Source organism: Syngnathus acus, chromosome 2, assembly GCF_901709675.1.
Source record: "Syngnathus acus chromosome 2, fSynAcu1.2, whole genome shotgun sequence".
Classification (NCBI taxonomy): Eukaryota; Metazoa; Chordata; class Actinopteri; order Syngnathiformes; family Syngnathidae; genus Syngnathus; species Syngnathus acus.
The window spans coordinates 20,408,965-20,434,715 of record NC_051088.1 but is presented as its reverse complement, the minus strand read 5'-3'; the positions used below and the strand labels follow the sequence as shown (position 1 = coordinate 20,434,715).

General features: G+C 42.3%; 1 protein-coding gene and 3 non-coding genes across 6 annotated transcripts in view; 3 read left to right on the top strand and 1 right to left on the bottom strand.

The window, feature by feature from the left end:
• Positions 1–209: 209 nt before the first annotated feature.
• The window catches only part of LOC119133053 (FERM and PDZ domain-containing protein 4-like), a 29,316-nt gene continuing 3,774 nt past the window's right edge, over positions 210–25,751 (bottom strand). The window contains exons 1-16 of one of the 3 annotated variants that reach the window (XM_037268701.1): positions 19,097–19,501; positions 12,056–12,172; positions 10,975–11,126; positions 10,503–10,605; positions 10,020–10,065; positions 9,723–9,827; positions 9,463–9,570; positions 8,941–9,072; positions 8,363–8,482; positions 7,977–8,113; positions 6,669–6,795; positions 5,967–6,056; positions 5,670–5,852; positions 5,436–5,574; positions 4,342–5,325; positions 210–4,255 (exon numbers count right to left, since the gene is read on the bottom strand). In XM_037268701.1, coding sequence (XP_037124596.1) covers positions 1,050–4,255; positions 4,342–5,325; positions 5,436–5,574; positions 5,670–5,852; positions 5,967–6,056; positions 6,669–6,795; positions 7,977–8,113; positions 8,363–8,482; positions 8,941–9,072; positions 9,463–9,570; positions 9,723–9,827; positions 10,020–10,065; positions 10,503–10,605; positions 10,975–11,126; positions 12,056–12,172; positions 19,097–19,137 — 5,790 coding nt within the window. In that variant the 5' untranslated portion in view covers positions 19,138–19,501 and the 3' untranslated portion in view covers positions 210–1,049. Of the gene's footprint in view, positions 4,256–4,341; positions 5,326–5,435; positions 5,575–5,669; positions 5,853–5,966; positions 6,057–6,668; positions 6,796–7,976; positions 8,114–8,362; positions 8,483–8,940; positions 9,073–9,462; positions 9,571–9,722; positions 9,828–10,019; positions 10,066–10,502; positions 10,606–10,974; positions 11,127–12,055; positions 12,173–19,096; positions 19,502–25,751 lie in introns of those variants that run through there. The other 2 variants (XM_037268710.1, XM_037268691.1) reach the window with 2 other exon arrangements.
• Positions 16,280–16,351, top strand: trnaa-agc. The gene has a single exon. It is a non-coding gene; the product is annotated as a tRNA-Ala (tRNA).
• trnaa-ugc lies at positions 16,483–16,554 on the top strand. The gene has a single exon. It is a non-coding gene; the product is annotated as a tRNA-Ala (tRNA).
• Positions 16,678–16,749, top strand: trnaa-agc. The gene has a single exon. It is a non-coding gene; the product is annotated as a tRNA-Ala (tRNA).

The window sequence follows — 25,751 nt, the reverse complement described above, 5'->3', positions numbered from 1 at the left end:
TATTGGAGACGTGAGGACTCACATGCGCTGTTTCCTGTTTAGTGGTATCTGATTGGTGGAACTGGTTGTACCTTGACTGAAGGGCCACCACGTAATTAAAAAACAAAAACGGAACAAGGTCACCACCCATATGGGTTTACAAAGACATCCAACAGGCAAGCTTAGACATTTTACATTATTATATTATCATAAAAACACAGACGCACACAAACATTTAAAATATTTAGTTTTAATAGGTTTGTGAATAATCAATAAAAAGTCATTATTTTGTCATCATACATCACTGCATTGGATACATATTGTTGAGTTAAACCTTCAAGCACAAAGGTGATCCCAAAACATATACACAAAAAGGTAAAAATAATTTTCATATGGCTAAAACAGTCTTAAAGCAAACATGGCCCAAAAGAAATTGCATACATTTTTACAGTACTGTATATAATATTTATAATTCTTAAAAAAATAAACAAAGTGATGAAATAACAAGCAGTGTTAAATATGGTAAAATTATCGAGCCACTCAATCTCGAACACATCTAACTTTGCTCTCAGACTGCAAGACAATTAGATTTCAGCCAAACCCAGTTGACTTTCACAAATACATATTTGAAATTAGCACACAAGAAAACCCAGCCCTCACATTTGCTTGCGTTGCATTTGTGGAATTTCACATGCATCAGTGGCAAAACTGCACTTAAAGAGCTGACTGGAATTGCTACTGCAAAACATGACTGTATCATACAAAATATTGTGTATATATATATTTGAAAAATAAATTACATAATGCACAAGTAAAGGGGTTTCTACTGGGTATACATACAGTATATCATATAAAGGTCATCAACGTTATGGCTTTCTTATTATACATTGAAATAAAAATCAAGTTAAATGAGGGGTGCTTTTTAGCATGTTTTCGGGCGATGATGTAGATTGTAATGGCTAAACATATACAACTCCCGCAGTAGCTTCAAAAGGAAGTAGATGATTTCAAAACAGACTTCTGCTGACTGCATAGGCCACACTTTGAGAGCAAAAGGAGTGAAGGGAACTTTACTTGTTAAGCAGCGTTTTAAGAGAGCGTGTGAGTGCATTCGCGATGGCTGACATGGTACTAGAATGTCTCACCAGGGCCTTGACACTGTGTTCTCCGGGTGCTCCCACAGTTGCAACCTCAGCAGCTTTGAGTAAACAGATATAATTCATGACGACCTCGTCTACTTTTGCAACAACCTCTCTCTGTTGGTGTGAGGCCGAGGCGCTGAGTCCTTTTACGAGACACATACACGCTTCGCAGAGACAACACAGCACCTGGAAACTGTACGTCACAGCTAGCAGCATCTCTTCAGGGCTGCCGTGCGCCTGCGCCATCCTCCGGCATGCCCGGCCTAACTCTTTGGACTCCACTGAGAGGAGTTGCTTGGATTGAGACACCGCCTGCATTGGCATTTGGACGCCTCGATCGCAGCGACCTATGCTGGACCTCACCAGCGCGATGAGCTCACTGGTATCACGCCGGACGTCTGTGAAGCCGGAAGGGAAGCTGTACATGCGGTCCTTGAGGGCGTTGACTCGAGCCAAGCGGTCGCTAAAGCTCATGTTGTTAAGGACCTCACCGTACAGCTGCTCTCCTGCTGCATCCATGACTGAGCCACAGGGGTAGATGGCCAATGACGCAGCAAAGTCGTTCTCTAGGTTACTCCCATCACGGCTTCGTCTTGGTGTGTCCCAATCGTTCTCATCATCTTCTCCCTCACTTTTACGTTTAAAGAAACAGTAGCTAAAAGGTCCGTTGCACCGCCAAGGACTGGTGTCCAGTTTTTGAGAGCCCTTCATTTGTTTGTCTTTCTGTAAAGGAAATGCCACCGAAGCCCTTCTGCTGTCTACCCTGCCGCCTGATGACCAGCATGTAGTGTGCGATGACACTGAGCCCTGGGAGTAACTCTTGGACAGCCTCTTCCTTGTTGGCCTCCTCTGGACTTGGGTTTCTCCTTGCTGGGGCACAGATGGTAACAAGGGCTGCTGGCTCTGGCTTCGACTGGGTTTTTCAAACAGCACCTCTACGCTGCCAGAGCCATTGGTGACATTACTAGAGCTGCGTTTTAATTCCCGGCCTCTTTGCGAGTAATTATTGAGAGGATCCAATTGTGAGGGCATTGAGCCAATGGCATGAATGTGGTTCTGATTTGGCCGTGACAGGGTTGAATGGGTGACCTCCTGTGTGCATCCAGAGTCGCTTGGGGCAGTGTTGCCATGTGCTCGAATTAATATAGGAGGAGGGGGAGACTGTGGATGAAGTGGTGGGGATGGAGAGGAAATGCCAGCCAGGGTATTTGTAGAAGCCTGTCTGGTAAAGGCTGAAGGACCCCTTCCCAGCGAGAAGTTGCTGAGGTCTGCTCGCTGACCACAAGGGACAGAAGCCTGAAGGACTGCATGCCTTCCTCTTGGGTCTGATCTGCACAAGTCATCACTTGGTTGGATTCTTGAACGAGACTGAGGCCTACCAGCGGTTCCCGCACCTTCATGCATTGTGTAGCCATCTTTCTTATACAGCGAAAGGAACTGATCAGGATCCATACCGCTCCTCTCAAGCTCACTTTGCAGTCCAGAAAAGGAGCTTCTTCTTTCGGCGTTTGCCTGTTTCACATCTAACCTACCGTTTGGGCCTTGTGTGTGCGTGTCAGGACTTCTTTTAAGTTTGGCAGGAAGTGTGGCAGAGTGGTATGACTTTTGATCTTTATTCATCAGGTGCAATGCATGTGGGTTTACCAAATTGGGGCGAACAAAAGGGGACGATATGGAGGACGGCAAACATTGGCAGCGGGGGATTGTGCTCCCTCGATTCTTAACCATTTCGACAAGTTGTGGGTTGCTTGTGATGTAGCGACGAGTGTCTTTTTTCACACCGCCCCCCATGCCCGCACTGTGTAACTTTCCACCTTGGTGCATTTGGCTTACAGTTAGGTAGTTGATCAATTGTCTGTATGCCTCACTGCCTTCTTTTTGGCTCTGCCCTTTAAAACAAGGCTTTTTGCTTGTAATTGTCTCTTTGTGTTTGGAGGGTGTGGCTGAGGACGGACGGCCGGGGTCAGCACCAGCAGAAGCAGCGTGAATGTTGGGCAGCATTTTTCGAAGGAGGACAGGGTCCGCATGAGGGTGAAAATCCTTTGCTTGGAGGCTCTGTCCAGGATTAAGTTCTTCATAGTTTACGACCCTGAGTAAAGATGAGGAGGAATTTGAGATTGGGTGCCTTTGTAGGCGATGGTGTTTTGACTCAATGGCCCCCAGACCAAGCGGCGAGTCGGTTGGGGTGGCACAGAGACTGCTATTTGCACTGCCACCAGCATCCAATGAGGAGCACAGGGAGCCCTGGAGAGAACTGTGACCTTCACCTTGTAAGTTTGAAATCCTTTTCGCAAGATGATACTCACACAAACGTGCAACACTTTGCTGTCTTGAAATGGGTTGATGGTCATTCTGTACATCTGATCCTTGGTCAGAACACACCAGTCTGTTGTTTTTATTTGGGGACAGCAACGAGGCAACAACTAGATGTTCATCTTGCTCGGCAGCTCTATTATCTGTAGCGCGCTCCCCTAGTGTAGCCACATCTAAAAGGCTATCAGGTGTAGCGGAAGTAGGACGGGTAACTCTGTGATGCTCGCTGGGGCGGCTATTCACAGCATGGTCCTGAGCATGTGTGTTTTCTTCCAAAAACAAGTTGTGTCTTCTCTGGCTTTCACCTCGATCACAGAATGAAGTTTGCTGATTATTCTCAAAATGAATGCTTCCACCACTCCCACGTCGATACCCTTCCCTTGTGCTAAAGGTATTATATTTCCTGCTTGAGTCTGCAGACTTTTTGTCATGCTTGCCCCCTGGCGTTGTGGAGCTTGGCCGCTGAAGAGTAGAGGAAAGGTTTGTCTGAGATGCCCCTCCCAGGAAGTTTGGCTGTAATGATGCTCCCGTGTCCAAATGTGGGCTCCTTCTTGGCGGGACGGCAGGTGGTCGGAGGTGCTGTGGACTGCGGGACTTCTTCAGGGTTGTTCCTTCAGTGCTAGGTGAAACAGGGAACTCTGTTTTCTCCTCAAGTAAAGGCTGGTACCCCTCCCTCGTGGCCACCAAGAGGCGCATGTGGCTCTCACCGAGTCGATGACAAGCGGCAAGCTCAGAGAGTTCTGTCATTTCTGAGGAGTTTGTCTCGTTTCCAGAGTCAGAGGAAGACTGGGGACTAAAGCCTCGAGATGTGTAAACAACACCTACAAAAGAAGTTGAGAGCGAGAGTGGTTTTACACAACTGGCACATACAGAAATGACTGATGACTCTGATTATAAATCAACAGACCTGGACTTTTCCTGCTGGGGGGTGGACGAGGTGGTGCAGGTCTATTCTCAGAGACAGACAGTGCTTCAAGTGCCTGCAGAGTGTTGACGACTTCGTTTTCCAGATGCCTCTTGCCCTCCGCTCCGCCCTCCTCTTGAGTAGGTATCGCATCAATTAATGAGACTGGAATATCATCGTTGACGTGCGGGCTCAGAAGCCTTCCCTCGGGCACCACGTCCTCGTCTGAACTGTCTCGAAAGCCTGGTGGCGGAGCTGCGATTGCGAGGTTAAGCGTCTGCAGCAGCGAGTCATCTTCGTCGTCATCAACCGTGTCATCGCCCTCGGGTGGAGGCAGCGATGTAAGGTCGATGATGTCATCGGTAGGCCCAGAAAGCATGAGAAAAGAAGCTTTGCCGGCTGCGGTGGCCATTCCTTCGCTCGCTTCTGCGTCGCCTGCCGGTGTTCCTCCAGTGGAGTCTTCTTCACAAGAAGCCTCGTCCTCATCCTCCGCATCGTCTGTTGTGTCACGATAAAACAGGTCTCTTAACAGTGGCTCATCACCCCCTTCCCCACTTATTATGTTGCTATAGACATGTGTCAGACCACTGAAGTGAAATGATACCCTGCCCTGAGCCCCAAAGTCAGTATTGTGCAAGTAGGTTGGTCTGTGCTCAGCAACCTCAGCACTCTCCTCAATTCGTTCATTGACTAAGCCCCGGGGCTTGTTCAAAGGTGGGTCTCCTTCAAAAATAAATGACACTTTGGCACTACGAGGTGAGTCTTGAGGTTTGTGTCTCGAGGGCGGAAGAGGAGGTGGCACCGGACTCCGGGTCTGAAGGTCTCTGTCAGGCATTTGGGATTGATGGAAGCAGGGATAGAGGTTGTTTTCTCTCGGCTCATTGTCTGAGTATTGAGAGTCCCTGTAGAGGTCTGCTTGGCTTTGTGATAACTCCTGACAGTCCCCAAAAGATGTGCTGTATGGCCACTCAAGGACGCAGTCCTGACCTGCAGATGAAAGTTTTATGATTTATGTGATTAAAAATCAGTTCCCGTCCCTCACAATAATAATTTCAATATTTTAAGAAAGTACGACTATATAGACAAATACGACTTACTGTCGTCATCCCCTCTTGAGTTGCTTGAGTGGACCATATTGAAAATAGATCTTCTTGAGTCCACTAGGAGGCGATAGTACCCTGCTGTAAGACAGGCCAGGTTCATTGCGTCACTTGAGTCCATGATGAGAGTGATGGGCTTCATGGGGACAAAAGTTGGAAAAGAAGAAGCAAAACAAAAAGAATGACTAAAAAGTAATTAATTAGATTGATTTTTAGTCGGACACTGCTTACCCGGACATCCAGAACATGCAGCTCCAACCGGACATTGTTTTGATCTTCGGTGAGGATTTCGATTCGGTTCACATGGCTGAAGTCGGCCAAGAGGGCCACTAGGTTGGTCCGTGCATTGATGACATGACTGATACCATAACGAGGACCTACTAACAAGGTCACTTCAGTTTGTTTCTCACCTTGCTGCAAAAGTTTTAGTGAATGGGAGTAAATTAAAAAGCCCACGCTGACTTCTATTTTTCTGAAAATAAAACAAAAATCAAGCATAGAGCTGAACCATCCAAAACTGATACTTACCAACAGTATTGATTTAAACTCTCTCCCGCCATAAAGTTGGAGCTCACTGAGGTACCTTAGGTAATGCACCTTGGCCTGCAATGCAGTCAGCTGCAAAGAAAGGTAATATTTATCATATATTTGCAATTTCTTATACCTGAGGTCAAACATTTTCCTTTTCTATGTAGGAATATAGGTACCGATATTGTCAAGGGATTTAAAAGGCACTTCCGCCATGGCAAACACTGCAATCACATCTGAACTACATAAAGTTTCACAACCATGGCAGTATCACTGGGAGACATTTTACAGAGTAGGGAAGAGTGCATAAAGAACAATCTACATGAGTAGTGACTGAATAATGCTTTTGCAATTATACAAAGATGTGCACCGAATATTTGCCCAAATATCTTGGATGAGTGGTCAAAGACTACATTATTAACAGGCCACATGCTGTCTAGAATGATCAGGTTCGTCATCCATCTATTTTCTGTCATGCATCTTGCTTACAATGATAGGGATGCAATAGCCGATATAGTTCATCAAGCTACTTGCATTAGCAGTTAAGGTGGAGTTCAACAACTGACTTAATATGACAGGGGTGAACCTTTGCAAGGTCGAGTGGAGATGCAAGGTCTATTTTTGGCCATTGCATCAGAAAACAGAAGGACAGTGAGTTTATGTGCGTGTGCTAGATGTTTGCAAAGAAAGGGCGGCTGTTACTTTTTTCCCAGGAGGCACGAGGTTCTGGTTGGTTTTGAGAATGTGCGTCAGAGCTTTTTTGATGTTTTTCTCCTTCGTGCTGGTCAGCACAGCAGGAGGCAGGAACAGCGACAGGCCCCACTCCTTTCTGTTGAGGAGAGAGAGACTTGACCAAAAGTCACCCTCGGAGCAATAAACTTTTACTGGACAAATGTGAGCTTTATCCATTCCCAGGGAGTTTATGTTGGAGCGATATATCGTTTCATACACGACTCCATCATTTATATCAACAACATTCTTCGGCCACATATATCAAATATATCACGCTGCAGCCGTTTTTTTGGACCGTGCCGCATTTTTGGCAAGTGGTAGTTTTTTTTCCCCCTTCTCACATTCACATTTATTTCCCTGTAAATAAGCATCCGATGAACTTGGACCTCCATTGATGCCATCGGCGATACGCCGCCCAGAGTCTGGCTCAGGGCCAACTCTTCCACATCGCCCAGGAGTGTGTGGAGGTGCCCTGCATGTGGCTCATTCAGGATACATTTGGCATACTTAGATATCCTGAGTTTTAGTACACTATGTATTTCTGCTACCTCGTGCCTCTTGACTTATTTTGTTGATTTTTTTCTCTTGGTTTCCTTCCTAGTGGCCTCTTTGTAAAGCCATTCAATCATGTGCATTTGACTCTTGTCAAATCTCAAATTTTTGACTATATCATCTTATCCAATATCTTCAATGTGCCCTACTTTTTTTTACCTTTGACCCACCCCCCATCCCCACCCCACCCCTGTCCAGACTTTGCTGTCATTTCATCACCAGATACATAATAGCACTTACTACGTGTTTAATCAGATTATTCTGATGTCATGCCCTATTGTGCTAAGAACTCCCCCGAGCCCCTAATTAAACATAAGCATGCAGGGATTGCTATGATCTGCTGTGTTCGAGTCCTCTATTAATCCCATCCATTGTATGTCCGTATTTTTGTCTCTCTCTCAGAGGAACAGAGAAAGATCGCAGCCTTCTACTGAGACTTGCTTCTTTTTTATAATTCTTCTTTAGACAGGCCTCTTTAGCCTTTCCTCATTCTCCAGCAAAGAGCCTCTTTATGTTATGTTCACTTGTATTTCCATTGGGAAAGTACCTTGATATTATTTATATAATATACCTATATTTTATATACTATATACCTATTTAGTCATGAACATTAACTTGAGTTCAACTATTGCTTTGACATTGTGGCATCGTATCAGCAGCGCACACAATTTCAGAGGATGTTTTCATTAACAAGCACAACACATATACATTCATACACGCACTTACTGGATATATTTTAGCGAGACCTTCTGGCTTTGCTTGGTTGTCAAAGTGAGGATGTACATTTGCAATGCTGCCAGTCGCAGCGCTGCATCATACTTCAGTTCTGAGCCAAATCGTTCCAGCACCACATCATTGCAGCACTGCAAGAGAAGCAGGAAACAGTGTGTTCAAAGTCTAACGAGGAAACATCCACTCAACTACCAGCTGTACTCCATAGGGAAGAAATGCATTCATTTATGAGAGCAATTTAGTGGGGAAACAGCATAGGACCCCCCAATCCATTCTTGTTCTATTCACTAATGGCCATCTAAACGACGGCCAAACAAATTTTACCCAACTTCCTTTATTGGCAACCGTTGGTTTCCTATAATGATGGCCAAATCTCTCACCTGCACATAGAGATATTCGAACGCCACAGCATCTCTCCGTAACAGGTCCACTGGGTCGCGGGGCATGAAGCTGATTCGAAAGAAACACTTCATCTTATCACAACCGGGCTTGCAAGTCACCTAAAGAGTGAATGAGAAGGGCGAAGCAAGGTGATGCGGTGGGTGGGGTGGGTTGGATTGTTGCCGACAAGTCGGGGTGGGAAGAGAAGGTGGAAAGAGATGTGTTGGCAGAGACTGAGCAAAAGTTGTATTTAATATTAGACTAAATTGGTGAGGAAAGAGAGCACGAGAGAGAGAGAGAGAGAGAGAGAGAGAGAGAGAGAGAGAGAGAGAGAGAGAGAGAGAGAGAGAGAGAGAGAGAGAGAGAGAGAGAGAGAGAGAGACAGGGAGACAGAGAGCGCGAGCATGTACTGTATGGCCAGGAAGGTGCAATGTGAGCAGTTGCCTGATTGGCTCCACTCCAAACGACACTTCAGTTTGAATGCGGCTTTGAATAACAAGTGACGTCAGCCTTAAAGTGCAAAAGAGAACAAGAGAAAACCTGGGGAGACACCCTCCGAGTCGGGCAAATATTTGACCTGAGCAAGCATCTCTTGTTCATGCAGCAAAAGCAGTCTGTTTCCAGAGTCTTCCATCCTCTCCTCCAACATTAGGGAGAAATGTTCGATGCATTTGATGGATAGTTTCTCTTGCAGCGTCAGGATCACATCCTGGAGGAAAAACATATCCAGATAGTTGTCTTATTGTCTGTGATGGGGCAACAAACATGGCATCTAGTTCAATGGATTTGAATTTACCCTTGAGGGACTATGTATGTCTCTTTTTATGTACGTTCTTGCAGTGTAGAGAAAACAGACAGTAACCTAATTATACAAGACATCATTGATTTCAAATGTACCGAACGATGACTGCAAAGCTGAGATACGCTCCCCGCGCACTTCTTGAACTCTGAATCTTCCCTTACGTGCCTGAATCTGGCTCAATGTATTTGAATTTACCCTAGAGGGACTATGTATGTCTCTTTTTATGTACTTTCTTGCAGTGTCGAGAAAACAGACCGTATAGAAACATCTTATATTGGAATTTATGAATATACACACCTTGATGGAGGTACTGCTGTCAAAGCGGAAAGACTTGGTCTGCCCATTCTCCAGGTAGACTTTCAGGACATTTGGCATGAACAAAAGAGAGTTGTCCTTCACTGGATTCTGCAAAGTGACAATATGATGAGATTATGTTCTTGCATTGCCTTGCATGAGGTTAATTTAGTGATTCAATCAGATCTGGCATTCGCTACTGTATATAGGTCATACATTAAGTGTGTGTGTGAGTGTGCGAGTGTGTGTGTGTCAGAACTCACTGGAACCTGGCCGTTTATGATGACCTCCTCGGCAAAGCGCACTTTGACTGGATTGGACTTGAGCATGGCTTTTTTGGCTGCACTGATGAACGCCGATTTAGGGGACTAGGGGCAGATGTCCAAGAATCAAATGAGTGAAAAAAGAAGGGAAGAAGAACAAGCAGAGGGAGGGAAAGGGTAGAGCAAAAAAAAGCATAAACACATTCCAAAGTATACATGAAAATTACAGTTTGTGGTGCAGAGTTAATGATTGGTGGAAATGTGGTCTTAAAACAAAAAAGGAGTTGATGCACTCACTGGATATGGTTGGACAACAGTCAATAGAATGGATTCTTTGCAGCTCCTGAAGAGGGACAACAAAGCATATAAACAGCAAAGAAGAGTGTAATTTTTTAAGCGAGGAATTAACTGACATCACACATGCATAAAAATTGATGACACACTCAGATAGTCAAAGCCGAGCATTCTGAACTTTTTGTGAATACTGTATACCAGGGGTATCCAAACCTTGTCGTCGAGGCCTGCTGTCCAACATATTTTAGAAGTCTCCCTCCTCCAACACACCTCGATTCAAACAATCCGGATAGTATTCACGCCTCTTCACAGCTTGCTGATTATGTGAATCAGGTGTGTTGGAGAAGGAAGACAGCTAAAACATGCAGGACAGCGCCCCTCAAAGACTGGAGCTGGACATCCCTTCATATTTCTTGAACAAATCAAGCACCTGACAAAGTGAACTACTGTTCATTTTTAGAGTGCCTCTAATATTCTTCCAGCCACCTGACAAGGTCGATGACTCGTTCTCTTGGAGCTGAACTGACAGGTTCATCATTGATCGCGATGATCTCATCACCGGGCAAGAGCTTACCCTCTGATGGGCCACCTACAACACGCATATGCACACACACAAAGAAATAAACAAACACACACACACACACACACACACTAAAGAATCAGGTCGAATTTTGCTTGTAAAAAGGAGCTGTGCATAAACGAATTAGGTCCTTTGTAAATGTCATGTGAAAATGCATTGCATTGTCTTTCTTTACATACTTATCCTTGGCCCAACAACTTTAAATAAAATATTCATAAATTCAGTTTTAGAATGAAGCAGTGATTGATTATTTGGATGCTTCTTTGTGGCGTTTGACATTTAAACAATCTACCTAAATACCAACACACAGAAGAAAAGAAACAGAAATGTATTTTAGCTCCTGCGTGAGTAATGTTTGAGGCGAGCGTCCTTACAAACCTGGTGTGACCGAGCGGACCACCACCGGCTTCTCACTCCCTGCCACAAAGCCGAAACCCAGAATGGGGTCACGCCTCATCTCCACCAAGCGGGGCACAGGGGGAAGCCCATCCAGATGAACCTCCTCCAGGGAGCTGCTTTGGGACACTTGGCTTTGGAAGAATGATGAAAAGAATAAACAGCAAATACACTTCTGATGAATGGAACACAGTTGCACAAGCTGGGGCAACTTTTATCTGCTTCACTAGCTACCTTCTTTCACTGTTCTCATCACCCCCACCACCCTTGTTTCATATACTATCTATATTGTACATAAAACAAATCTGCCTGTAATGAAGCATGTTCCAATCTGTGATCTTCCCATTCTCATCAGGGTCGGAGACGGTTTAATCCAACCAGAGGGCAGAACAAGTCAGAAGGCTGAATTCCAAAGGTCGAATAGTTAATGACATTCATTTACATCCACAGTCTACCATAGTCGGGAAATTTGAGGGAAAGCAGAGTGAATTAATTGACAGATCACACCACATATTTTTTTTAGTAATACGTATGACAGCAAGGAGAGTCATTAAATGCATATTTGACTACAAATTTCTCACCCATCCATACATCAATTTTCTAAACCTCTTGACTTTACAAGGGTTGAGCGCAAGCCTATCCATCTGATCTTGAATGAGAGTGTTTAGCACGTCTGCCCAAAATGAGAAGTTCTGGGTTTGAATCTCAGCTCAAACGCACCTTGCCCAATACCAGCTGGCATTGACTCCAATTCACTTTCAATTATAATTAGGGCTAGCTGGACTGAAATGAAATGGATGGAGTGGGTGAAAGTCCATTCTTTTTCAGTTGTGATGGTATCACCGGCCATCTACAGTCAAAATTCATGGACAGGGACACAAATGTGTCTTTGGTCTTTTTTGCACAAAATCCACTATTACAGCTTTGTCAGACTCCAACTGTGGCTGTTGAAACTAGCACAAACATTGCAGCCCTAGTTGATTGTAGTTTTGGTAGATGCGACAAAAGTCCCTTTAGGGCTTACACATTGCAGAGGATACATGCATATTGAGTTTATACATACTTAGTGAGGCAGTTCTGGCTCTCCCTGTTGCAGTTCATGCTGTCCCAGCTGTATGGAGGCCCCTGCAGTCCTCCCCAGGAGCCTGGGGGCGGCCAGCCTGATGTCTTGTTTTTGTGACTGAAATGCAAAGTCAGGGAGATCAATAATATTCCAACAAATCACAGACTTTGCTCATAAATGAAAAACGTCATTATTTAATGAGTTTTCACTGCTGCTTAGCCAAAGTTTTCTTGAATTATTACGCACGCAACACACACACACACACACACAGTTAGCCATTCATTCGTAAATCGCTGTGATTCGTACATCGCTGTGATGAATTTGGATACATGATTTCGGTCATCCAAAAGACATCATATCCACTGCTACTTTCAAACCCCAAGAGTCGGAAGCTCAGATCCAACAGAAGCTACTGTGTTATCGGGTGCGAGGATACAAGCGCTGATCAACGTTCATCTGTCTGTCATTGTGTAGCTGTGAGCAGCTGTGCTCCAAACTGAACCAAACGGCCATGGCCTCGCCTCATTTATCCCATAATCCCCCTTTCATCAAAGGGAAAACAAATCCAAGCGTGTGTGTGTCTGTATGTATGTGTGCATTTGTGTCTCTGTCCATGAGTGTCTATGGAGAGTAAGAGGATTTTCAAAATGTATTGTTGTGGATGGGACTATAACAGCAACACTGAGAATGTCATAACAGATCTGGAAAAAGAAACTGTTGCTTATTTATTGAACATCTTTGTTACATAAATGTTGCTGTCAAAATGAGGTTCAGATGGATTCTGTCTCATGGTACAATGACCATTAGAAAAAGAAAAGCCACCAGTGATATAATTAAGATCATCATCATACGGTTCTGAAGTTTGGCACATTTGTGACTTTGGTAGATATGCCACAATTCACTGGGCATTTCTGCCTCACCTACCAGAGCATCTGCAAATTTGATTACAAAAAAATACACAAAATTTCAGACTGGGGAAAAGTAGGTCTAATTCCAAGTGCAGGCAGACAAATGCAATTTTGGTGTATTGATTGAGGTTCCGGATCGTCTGTCTTCTAATTTAGTTGCTTTAAGAAGCGCAATACAGTGATGAATTACACACAAGTATGAAAATAAAGAAGTAAGGACTCGTGGGCTAGTCAGCCAATAATCAATGTAATTTTTGTGATGTGGTCACATCGCCACTTGGGTTAGCCAGGCAGCCAATCACGTAACACGAAACATGGAAGTGGAGCGCTTCCAAGCGACACGCTGAGCAAAATTATATTCTAAGCACAACAATGTCGACCACTGGTATCTGCATCAATTCCCTGTCAAAATAACATATTTAAGCAAGACTTGTTAATGATTATTTTACTAATTCTATTTTAAAGCCTGAGACTAAATTATTTAATGTGAGACTACCCCAAGTTATTTTACAAACTTTCCCTTGGTCAGCCGTTCACCATCCCATCTTGTTCTCCTACACCTTCATCATGTCTTCATGAATGAAACATTGGAGGACGTTGTTCTATTTGAGTGGTCCTGCTTTATTTAGCTTTGCTACTCGCCAACAGCATGTTTTGGCTTTTAGTGGATTTAACACACAAAAGCATGTGAGTATATTCCTGAGTGCACACATACAGATGCGCCAACATTCTTGTTAGCTGCAATCATTCATGCATGGTGAGTATCTGTTGGAACGGAAAGATTTGAGTAACACCCACAAAAAAAGAGAAGATGTAATGTGGAAGGTTTTCCACTCAATTTGCAAGAGGCTTTTCTTTTTCAGCCAAAGATGAGCACAAGTGCTGGGCAAAGCTTTATGACTGAGACAAATCAAGACCTTCATCCTCATCATAACTGTATTTGCATTTGAAATTATATGTCAGATATTATATTCATGGAGGTGTCACTAAATATCACACATCCCATTCATATATTTGGAAATAGCTGCCTAGTATTTCATCTGCTATTTACAGTCTGACACGTGATTGTTGATACTCTTACTATTTTATGGCTGCAATGTGTTATCAAGTCTTAAATCTACTCTGACGAACCAGTCATGAAATGTACATCTTTTGCATCCTTGAAGAAGAGTGACACCTCTATCAACAATTAATCCTTCTCAATTTTCTTTAGGCCAGCGTCCCAATTTGTTTGTACATAGCACGTAAAACTACCAGGTTTCTTGTGACTATGTAATCAGTTACAAGCTAATGATAAAAAGCTGTTCTTCACACACACACACACACACGCACGCACGCACGCACGCACGCACGCACGCACGCACACACTACGCCAGGCATCACGATACTGGTCTAAGGCTTTCATGTTCAGCACCATGGACAGGTACATGCTCACCGCTGCTTTCCCAATCAATGCAGTGAAACAATATATACATACAAACTGCCTGGCACACACACACAAACACACACACGCACATGCACATGCACACACGCACACACACACACATTAGACAGGTTGTGTCGGTTAGTTCAGTGTCAGCCGCATCAAACATCTGGTCACTGTGTTCTTGTTAAGCATTGCACTTTGAAATTAAACCAGCATCTTTACTCTCTAACTGGTATGTAAAATAAAAACTAAATGAATTGCTATTGAAGGTATGACCATATAACTGAACCTGGCAGATAATCACTTTCTGACAGCATATTGCTTGGTTTGAAAACCTGATGCTGATAAAATATTATAAAGACTTGAATTGACAGGATCACCACGAGTGATGAAAGGGCAACCACAGATCAATAATTTGCAGGGCTCGCACAATCCAATGGGAGGTTATTATATGGATGGATAGCTTGATGTGGCACAGCTAAGCTCTTCAGGTAATTTGCCAGTACTGCTACCCATCCGTTCTCTGTAGTGCCTGTCTTCATTAGTGTCACAGGTGAGCTGATCCCAGCTGACTTTGTGCCAGCGGCCTGCTGCATCCTGGATTGCTTTGTATTGACAAAACAAGTGGAACTTTTTTAGTCAATTAACTTAACATGCATGGATTTTGGATTCTGGGGGAGGGGCAGGACAATCATGCAAATTCCACACTCAGAGTCCTATAACTGGAAGTCAGGCGGGCTAATCAGTTGAGGGACAATATTTGTTTAAAAAATAACAACAATAGCTGTGTCATGGTAAACTGATAGATCAATGGTTCACTCCTCAACAGGCAGTGTGGATTTAGTTCCTGCTCAGCAACTGGGTGAATGTGACTGTGAATGGATACATGATTTCAGATGTCTGTCTTTCACACACAGTAGACGGGGTAGACTGCAGTGCCCATGTACCTGATTGATGGACAAGCAGTACTGAAAATGAATGGACAGTTGTGATCATTTCACGGCTGTTGACATTTTCTTGTAGCATTTGTAAAGTAAGCCCGTGGCTAGTTCCACCACCAGTTAGTTAGTGGTTGACTGCCATCACTGTGATCTCCAGTCAGGCATTGACCAGTTGGTCAGCTGGAACAGTTCAAGAAAGGAAAGTGTGTGCGGCGTGGTGTTGAATTTGATTCATACACCAGTCACAGTATTAACCTCTATTTCCAAATTAAATGTACTAGAACAAACTTGGTAATAAAAAAATACCAGAAGTGACGCAAAGGCCAATTATTTTGTGAGATACTTGAATAACTGAACCAACCTAGAAATTGAAAGAAAGACCTTTTCCTCTGACTTTGATTTTTGCATAGTAGAGATACATTTTTACACAAGAGTACTTGTTTCTTTACCCACTATCGTGAACAGTTAAAATGTTTAACCCAATGCTTGTACATGCACGTGTGTACATAATGCATGCATGTTTATGGATGAATACATGTTACACTTGAGTATTCTATGGTGCTATTTGGAGCAGAAGTAACTGCTTAACAAGCCTTCCGGTATGGCTCTATCAACAAATGACATTATTAAGTATGCCGTCTCTCAGTTATGTTTAGGTGAAAGAAATGGCTTTTGAAATGACAGAGTGATTTTTTTTCCCTTCCAAAACAATGTTATTGTATAAATAAAAGAGAGTGAAACAGAATTTTGATGCCGGTCTTATGCAGTCTTGGCATTTCTCTAGGGGTTAGGGTTTAGGGTTAGTGTCTCCACGTTTTGGTAGGTCAATCTGAATAGATTACCTGTCTGACGTTGAGTTACCCATTCATGCAAACTGACTTTCACATGGATCCCATAGAACCACCTATCTCATGGTGGCCGGGGAACAATGAAGAGTTCAATGGCAGATGGGGATGTAGCTCATTGGTAGAGCGCATGCTTAGCATGCATGAGGTCCTGGGATCGATCCCCAGCATCTCCAAGTTTTGGTAGTTCAATCTGAATAGATGACCTGCTTGATGTTGAGTTACCCAAGCATGCAAACTGACTGTGGCATACCAGAACCATCAATCTCCTGGTGGCTGGTGACCAACAAATGCACCAACAGCAGATGGGGATGTAGCTCAGTGGTAGAGCGCATGCTTTGCAAGCATGAGGTCCTGGGATCGTTCCCCAGCATCTCCATGTTATGGTAGCTCAATCTGAAAAATGTATCTTTCTGAGTTAACCATGCATGCAAATTTAGGCACCTGCACCGCATAGATCCACCATGGCGGTCAAGGACCAACACCTGTTTCACTGGCAGATGGGGATGTAGCTCAGTGGTAGAGCGCATGCTTAGCATGCATGAGGTCCTGGGATCGATCCCCAGCATCTCCATGTTTTGGTAGCTCAATCTGAATAGATTACCTGTTTGATGTTAAGTTTCCCATGCATGCAAGCTGACTTTCACATGTATCGCACTGGAACCACCTACAACGCTTGGCACAATATTAGTTCCATAATTAAAATATAAACAACACAGTCTCATTGATGAATTAAAGATGACTAGCAAGGCTATGTTTTATCAGTTTGTTACTGTTTCAAGCGTAGGAAACTATAAATATGTATATTTTCTTGTATTCTACCCAACTTTACTGTGTGTAGTAAAACCCAGATAAAGTAATTAATTATTGAGAATGCTCTTAGTTAAGTAACATTCATGGTACCGTTGAAACATCTTGCATGCTGGTCATGGTAAAATCTGTCTGAATTTTTAATGCATTTCAAGAAGAATGCCTCAGTGACTTAAAAATACATATCTTTGGAGGTCAAAGAACCTTGAAACGTGACCTCTTTTCACTGAGCAAAAAGACGCTTTTTATTTCTTAATAGTAATAATTCCTAATGGAATTCCTATTTGTCACCACAGTCATGTGGGAAAACGGTTCTGTGAAGAAAGATAGAGACATATTCTAACCGGAAAAGCTTTTCCCCATCTCCTTTCACGTGGTATGTTGTCTGATTTGCAGAAAAGAATACCATTAGAGAATCTAAGAGTTTTGTTCTAATCAAGGAGAGACCATGTGATCATATCTTTAAGACGCATAGAGAGTTTGGATAATATATTAAGGCAAGGAATAATCTACAGCATGCCTCTCCAGACACATCTGGTGTGAGACATGACTGGATTTATGAACATTCATAGGAGAATGTCAGATGGACAATTGAGGGCCCATTTTGCTTCCGAAATAATTAAAAATGTTTTGAAAAACACAACGGATTCAAGGCTTAATAGCTGAATCTCAGAAAGCATAAGATGATCAGAACTAAAAAAAAGCATATAAAATGAGAAATCATAATATTTGACATAGAACATTTCTATAATAAACAAGCATGCAGCCGCTCTTGCAATTACCAAAAATCAAATCCCCTTTGGAGGATTATACCATTGCAAATCAAGACAACTGTGCATCGTGGAGGGTTACAAACAGTGAGAGTGACACAATGTGCATTTGTACAGTGCTAATGTTTTTTGGATTGTTTGCTGCTTTTTATGGTGGGCAGTGCCCACAGGACCATGGTTGTTCAAGACATGTTAAAGCTAAATTACTTACATTGGGTGAAACCTATGGTACAAAAACCCAAACACTTCAGCCAAAGACGTTTTAATTTACTCCAGCTGGGAAATAACCTTAAGAATTCATTGATCAGATCATTCTGAGTACCATAGAACTTTACAAAGCAGCAAAGGGTAATGTGGCACATGTTACCCAAATCTCATATTCAGGGCACAAAGGGGGCTTGCTCACCTGGCTTTGCTGCCAAATGCCAAAACGCAACAGGCAAACTTCTTCCAGAGCAAATACCAGTGTGACCTTTTGGCTTCTTGATTCCACTGACAACGGGTCCACCGACAATGGCAAACTAAGAGAGGAGGACCACATGTCGGTCCTGCTCGTTTCCGTGGTGAGTCAATTGCGACAAGCAACTCCTCATTAAAAGTTAGAAAGATAAATTGGCTTGTGTGTCATATGCAAACATAAGGCACACACAGAAATGACATAAGTCATCTGGAAACCAAGTAACTGCCAGCAATACAACTTAAAGTTAAAGTTAAAGTCCCAATGATTGTCACACACACACATCTGGGTGTGGTGAAATTTGTCCTCTGCATTTAACCCATCCCCGTGTGATTTTGATCCATCCCCTGGGGGAGAGGGGAGCAGTGAGCAGCAGCGGTGCCACGCTCGGGAATCATTTGGTGATCTAACCCCCCAATTCCAACCCTTAATGCTGAGTACCAAGCAGGGAGGCAATGGGTCCCATTTTTATAGTCTTTGGTATGACCCGGCCGGGGTCTTCTGGTATCGTTTGCTGTTATTTTGTATTCTGTTGACTAATAATGGGCCTGAGTCAAATAAATGTTTTTTTATGGCAAACATGACAAAGGAAAGTGATATGCAACTCATGTAAATTAGAGGCCAAGCACTTAAGACGTTACAGTACAACTATGGAGGCCCAATGTCTCCAATTGCACAAGCATGATAACATCTTCTAAAATAACCTGTAAGAGTATTACAGCGCAAAATGGTGATCATTACTTAGGACTGTGCCTGTTAATGCTTGACACAAAATTAAGTTCCTCGAACAACTTTCTCCTAACATTGCCACAGTTCTAAGATAGTTCCTTGGAGGTGTGACAAGTACAAAGGACATTTGGCTCAAAAACCAAAGGCACACTTACCCAGAGGACTTTTGCCCTTTAGAAAAACTAAACATATCCATGTTCTTCTGCTACTGTGTAATATGTGCCCGAGATCAGACACTCCACAGTCCGATGCTAAAAACTGCATCCAAAATCCTTCCAACTTGTAAAATCATCCAGTTTCAACCCGGATCCATGTCAGTGGTCAAGAAAAGCCTTTGGCAACAACAACAATTCATGTGACATCTTAAACAACCTAATTGCTGCTGAATTCTCCCTTGTGTCCTCTGAAAATCCAAATTCCCAGTCTTGCTGTTAATTTTTTAGGAAGGAAAGAGAGTCCCGTCTCTCCGAGTCCTGGTTGCTGCATCCCACCTTGCATAGTTGGGCTGCAGTGAGCCTGTGTGAGTGCTCTCCATCTCAGGGTATGGGGAGGTGCAGCAAGTAGGGAGGAGGGAGTACATTAGAGTGGCTGAGGGATGGGACACAGCAAATAGGGAGGAAGGGAGGGACAGAAAGAGGCAGTACACAGTGTTAAATGAATGATGGATGTTATTTGGCTCGGTTCTTCTCTTAACTACAAGTCCCTTTGAAGGCCAAAGAGGGAATCAGCAAAAGGAGGCTGTGAGATGAAGGAATGAACATTAAAGATGGCTGAGGGGTCAATGAAACTGCATCTAACGCTTGGTAAGACAACGACCCAGTGATGGAGCGATGTGAGCTTGTAAGACATTAATTGACCCAAGCAATTTTTCATTCCCTCTTTGATAGACATCTTCGAAGACATTTACAACCTAGTAAAAGAAAAACTGACTATGATTTTTTTTAATGCTTGTAAATGACCCGTCAAGTAATGCTTAGCTTTCTGAAACAAAGTGATTTAGGGTCGGCTTTATTCAGTGTTAGCAGAAAAATGTACTCTGATACCTTTTTTGGGGGGCGAACAACATTCGCCTGATGTTAGTTTGGAGAGGCTCCAGCACCCTTAGTGACCCTGAATAGGATAAGCTATGTAGCAAATGGAATGAAGGGATGTCACAGTACATAATATTGGTATTCTGAATACGTAACGCCAGTACGTGAATTCCGTTATTCCCTGAGCCTGCATACTAAAGCCTATGCGAGCTTCATCAGCCACATAAAGAGCATAACATTGTTGCAGTGCAACACATGTACCCAACTGTGAATTCTATGAACAAGAAACTGATACAATTAACAGAAACTAACAACAGAACAGATTCAACCATCACGATTCCTTCTTTGTGGCATGCTGCTTTTAATGATGGGCTATGCTTCAATGTGTCATTCAAGGTATCACTCACCAGCTCCAAGTCTCACCATATTAAACATGCATTCCCCTGCACCCACTGACTTGATCCTCTACCTTTTAAATGTTTCCCCTTCTATGACTTCAAAAGACATACTGGTTGACATGCATGGTTGAGTACAAAGAAGAAGCTTTACAAGTTTGATGTATTTGTTTAGAGAATTTCTACCACACCAAAATATATCGATTTTAGTGGATTATCAAATAAAAAAATCAATTGTTCAAGTACATGCATGTGTAGCAGTGTTAATTGTCTTTTCTGTCCATCAACACCAATGATCCATGAGCTATAGGGAAACAATATGCTAGCTATTTATAGATGCTGCAAAGCTGCTTTTTGCAGTCGTATCTAGTTGCTGTTAACTTTAAATAACATTAAAATAATAAAAAATGAATTATGTCTTCAATAAATGCAAATAGCTACAATACTGCAACTGCCACCAAAGTAATAAACAGTGCTGTCCCAACTGTAAACATGAATGTCTGAGGAAAAACATCTTGCTGCATAATATGCTCAAAACAGCCACAACCTTTGCAAATATAGACCTTCAATGTTGCACTGCGCATCCATTGTGCCCTACGGGCCTCGCAAAATGTACTGCACTGCAGGGAAACACGCACTTCCTACATATGCTGGTCATGTCTTCATCAAATGAACACATTTGAACACATTATTTATATGTATCTGTCTATCTGGCTGTCTGTCTGTTGGTCGTGTATATTGTGTAATATTATCATTTGCAATAATATTATAATAGTACGTCAAAAGTGTATTATGGAAGTTTCAGAATCGCTTCCATCAATAAATAATTGACATTTCACAAAATTGAGCTTTATCTTATCTTATTATAATTCTTGATAGTGTCAATAATGCTGTTGCCCATGAGTCTATCTGCATAATGGTTTTCCTATGACCCTGTATTCCACTTCCACTGAGGCAGGAATCCTTTCATCCCAATTGAATTCACAGGTCCTGACAATGTAGCATTATTGTGCTGAGTTGGCAAAAATAAAACTTAACCTTGGCCCTGAAGACATTTACTGTATGCTGATAAAAGGCATTATATTTGTCTCCTCCATCGTGGAAGAAGCAGGTCACCATCAGGCCTGGAGAAAAGGATCTTTAACTACCCTTAATTGTCCTTTCAGTGGCCTTGTTCACATCAAAAACAGCCAGCTTGGCATCAAATATGAAAAGCCTTTTATCTCTCTCAAGTTCATATGGATGTGACACTGTATTTCCTAAACACAGAAGAGAGACAAATAACTTGTGAGGCCTTTTGTCACTCCATTTCATTGTAAGTTACTGTTGGATACATGGATTGATTAATAAATGTGTAAAATGGCAAGCTTTAGTGAAAATACAGCGAATTACGGCTCACTCATCCTCTTTTTACAGCTGTCTTGAAACCATCCATTCAGTTGTAGTTAAGTTAATATGACGCATGGAAATGAGCAACTTCTCCAAGAGAATGGCTTTGTGTTACCATGACAACAAGCTGTTTTGAGCAATGAATCAGAATTGTACTGTGGAAGAAAAAAGCTAATGTAAAGCTAGAAAATATACATAAGCAGTATATTTTTTATCATCACCCTTACCTTATGTTTGCATAACATTACCGCTACAAACAAACACCCTTTCCTCAGCTTCACCTTAAACTTGAGTATGTGACAGTTACCAGAAGTTGCCCTGTTCAGTGACAGTTATCTGCGCACCCACCGAGCAATACTGCAGCTTCGTTGAGCTTTTGGATTTGACTATCAAAATATGTTGTCACGAAGATGATACAAAATGTACCCGAAATGCTGACAGCAAAACAGGACCATGACATAAACAGTCTATGGGGTTGTTTAGGGCCACAATTGCTATGGAGGACCACGTTAATTCCCCTGTTGCGATCTACTGTTTGCCGTGAGACTACAGATGAACAAATAAAGTGCTTGAATGGTATGAGTAACGCATTACTGGGGTATTTTGAAAGTATAACAAATGTGAAGCCACATTTTTATGTAACTATGAAAGCAAATTCCTGTAATTGAACACTATCCTACCTGTCATGAACACATTATAGTGTGGTAAGTGCTAGTGATAAAGTTTTATTCAGTCAATGTATCTCTTGGGCTGGATAGCAGAACCATTCTTTTATTTGTCAAAATTGCGGTGCCATCCCTCACCTTGGCTGATTTAAAACAACGATACTTATTACAATGAGGACAGATGGCTGCAGTGGGGGGATGGACTACGACATCACATGAATAATAATACAGACGAAGGTCACAATGTTAGTGTGAGTGTGAAGATGGAAAAGAGTGCTTTGCATTGATTTTGTAAAGCTATTCAACCCCTGGGTGATAGTTGACGTGTGCATAAAATCATTAACCTTCTCCTGCACATATCTCCCTTTACTGCTGTCTTTGGAAGTGAAAGCACAGTCAGACAAAGTCAGACAAAGATAATGTTTTGCAAGAGGTATTGATTCAACAACCTGTGAAGGATACAGTCTCAGAACTAGATGGAGCAACTGCGTTTTATCATTTTTACAAAAGCATGTTCAAAGCCAAGAAAACAAAAATATTGTGTAGCAGTATGATGATGATAAGTGGTTCGGAGAATGCATCGACGGATGCATCCCATTAGAAATATGTTTGTGCAAATCCAAATTATTCATCTCAGTTTTACATACAAAATTAAACACAAATGATCAGAAGAAACTAACTGATATATAATCACAATCCAGAATGTGCAACAACCAGCAAAATGTAAGTCTCATTCGTTAAAAAAAAATAATGAAAACATATATTCATAGGTAGTTTGGATTGGTTGTTTTGATACAGAGTATTGATCGAACGCAGAGGAAGGTACAAGAACGAACCATATTATATAGTATTAAAAAGTCAAACTCATCAGCTAGTGTCCAACAATACAACGTACAGAAGCATATAGTACTGCATTACTTCTAATGATGCTACTCTTACAATGGTGTTCCAAAGGAGACTAAACAGAACATTAAAGTATAGACACAGTATTTGTCCCAATCCCAATTTTAATCTTAATAGGATCATATCACGTAGAACTGACAAGCCCTGCCCTTAAATTGGCATGCACTGTTCGATATTGAAAGTGTTTGCTTTCAATTCCAACTCCCACTGAGTTAATAGCCTGTGACAGAAAGTCAAAGCTAATGAGTAGGTAGTTATTGACACAGAATGGACCGACTGAGAGATACGTCCTAGATGTTGGTAGAGTGCAATTTATAATTTTTTTTTTTTTTAAACCAAGAAGTAGACATTTTCCAGCCTGACTACATTATGTGCGCCTTACTTTATCCAAAGAAAGAGACACAGGCTTTTTTTCTTGACACACAACACCGTAAAGAGCACCTACTGTGATCACAGGCAGAGCTAGAGAACTAGTCCCCCCTGAAATATGCTTTTTAGAGAGGTCTGTCAAACGGAAGAGAACAATTCTAAGTAATCTGGATATGCGTGCATTTAAATGTACACACTGGTGCACAAAGTGTGTGAAAATGGAGTTGCGATTCTCATCTTCTTGTTCCATAACATCAGTTTCTAAAATCTTGCCTGTAATCAGTAACCTACAGTGATGTCCAAGGCACGGATGACACAATGAAAACTTTTGCTTGGTAGTGTAACATGCAACAGGGCATGCACCTATCCATCATTAATGTACATAAATTGCTCATCACCCTTTTGTTAACACACATGCGCACACACACACACACACACACACACACACACACTTACTCCTCTAACAATGAGATCATCAAATTTCCTTTGTGCACTGCCAATAATCCAACAAGCAATCTCTCGCTTTTTCCTGTGGCCTAATCTGATTGGATGAGGCATAAGGGGAAGGGGGGTTGGAAACAAGGCAGGGTGTGAGAATGGGAACAGGCATGCATGTAAGAGGGAGAGGCTTGGGAGTGAGAGATAAAGGTCAGGGTAGAAACATTAACAGAGCAAGAGATTTGTATTCAAAGATGAGACAAAGTGAAGAGCAAACCGCTGCAATTTTTCCCTGCAGCTATCATTTGACAGGACATTTGACGATGCATTTTCTTCCCAATTTAAAACAATTCCGAGTCCCACAGAATAAATACATGCAGTAATGAGGGTTTTCTGCATATAGTTGTCATTATCTCAATGACTAACAAAGGAGCTAAGCAAAGTCTACGCCATACTCAATTTTGTTCATATAGCAACTCTGTGGCTATGCAGAAGACGTCCAGCACCTGCAGTTGGACTGCAAATGAATGGTGCATTTGCAAAACCACCACGAGCTGAATGGAATCTGTGATGGTGAACTTACTTGCACGTATGTATACTATGTGCAACACTTAAGTTTAGCCTGTGAGACGACTACCCACATATGCAGGGATGGGCACTTAACGAAATTTTGCCGGTCCGTCCTTCATCCCCAAGTTGGGCACCTTCTGTCCTCGTTCCCACCCCCCGTCCTTATTCACAATATAGTTGTCCCCCGTCCCTGTGCCTCCTTGTCATTGTAAAAGGCTTCTGTCCATCATCAGTCCAAAAAAACAAACAGACACAAACAAAGTCATAGTCCAACAGATGAGAAACATAATCAAATCTGAGGTTTTATAAAATCCAATCATGATGATTTAAACCTCATTAGCTGGCTAATTTACTTTTCACATTCATTTAACTTACAGGCACCAACTTGCAATTATTTGAAAACTTTTTGTCTCAGTCACTGCAGTGACACAAAAACATCAGCAGATGATAATATATTACAAGATTTGGTAGGAGTTGGTTTTATTTATGTCAACGTTATCGCTCATCAACAGGATTTTAGAGAAAAAAAAACACTTGTGGCCTTTCTACTTTTTTCAACTGTCACATTCAGTCTGAAAGTACGCATTATACACTCCAAGCAAAGTTAACGCCGGAAGTTACTATTTTTAGCAGACTTCTGTCAAACGCATGAATAAGCAGAAACAGCCGAATAAAGTTAAATAAATATAAAATATACACACACACAAAGACGCTCGCTGTGAAATATACAAAAAACAATGTAGCTGTAAATACACAAGCAGAGGTGAACTTTTATGACACAGCTCAGAGGCACAGCAAAAAAGCACACTTTTGGAGCTAGGCGGAACACATTTTTGCAAGGAGGGAACCTTTGGCTTTTTTCCTATGATGAGTGACATGACTATGATGTATTTGATTTATGGTAGAAAGTAACAACTGAAAATATTGTCTCTTTGTGTCATGAAGTCAATGTTTGTCACGGTTTCAATCAAGGTATTAAATGCCTATAATAGCCTTGCGATCTGTAGGACGGAACCGAGAGGCATACAACTACAAAGCCAGCTTTCTGGG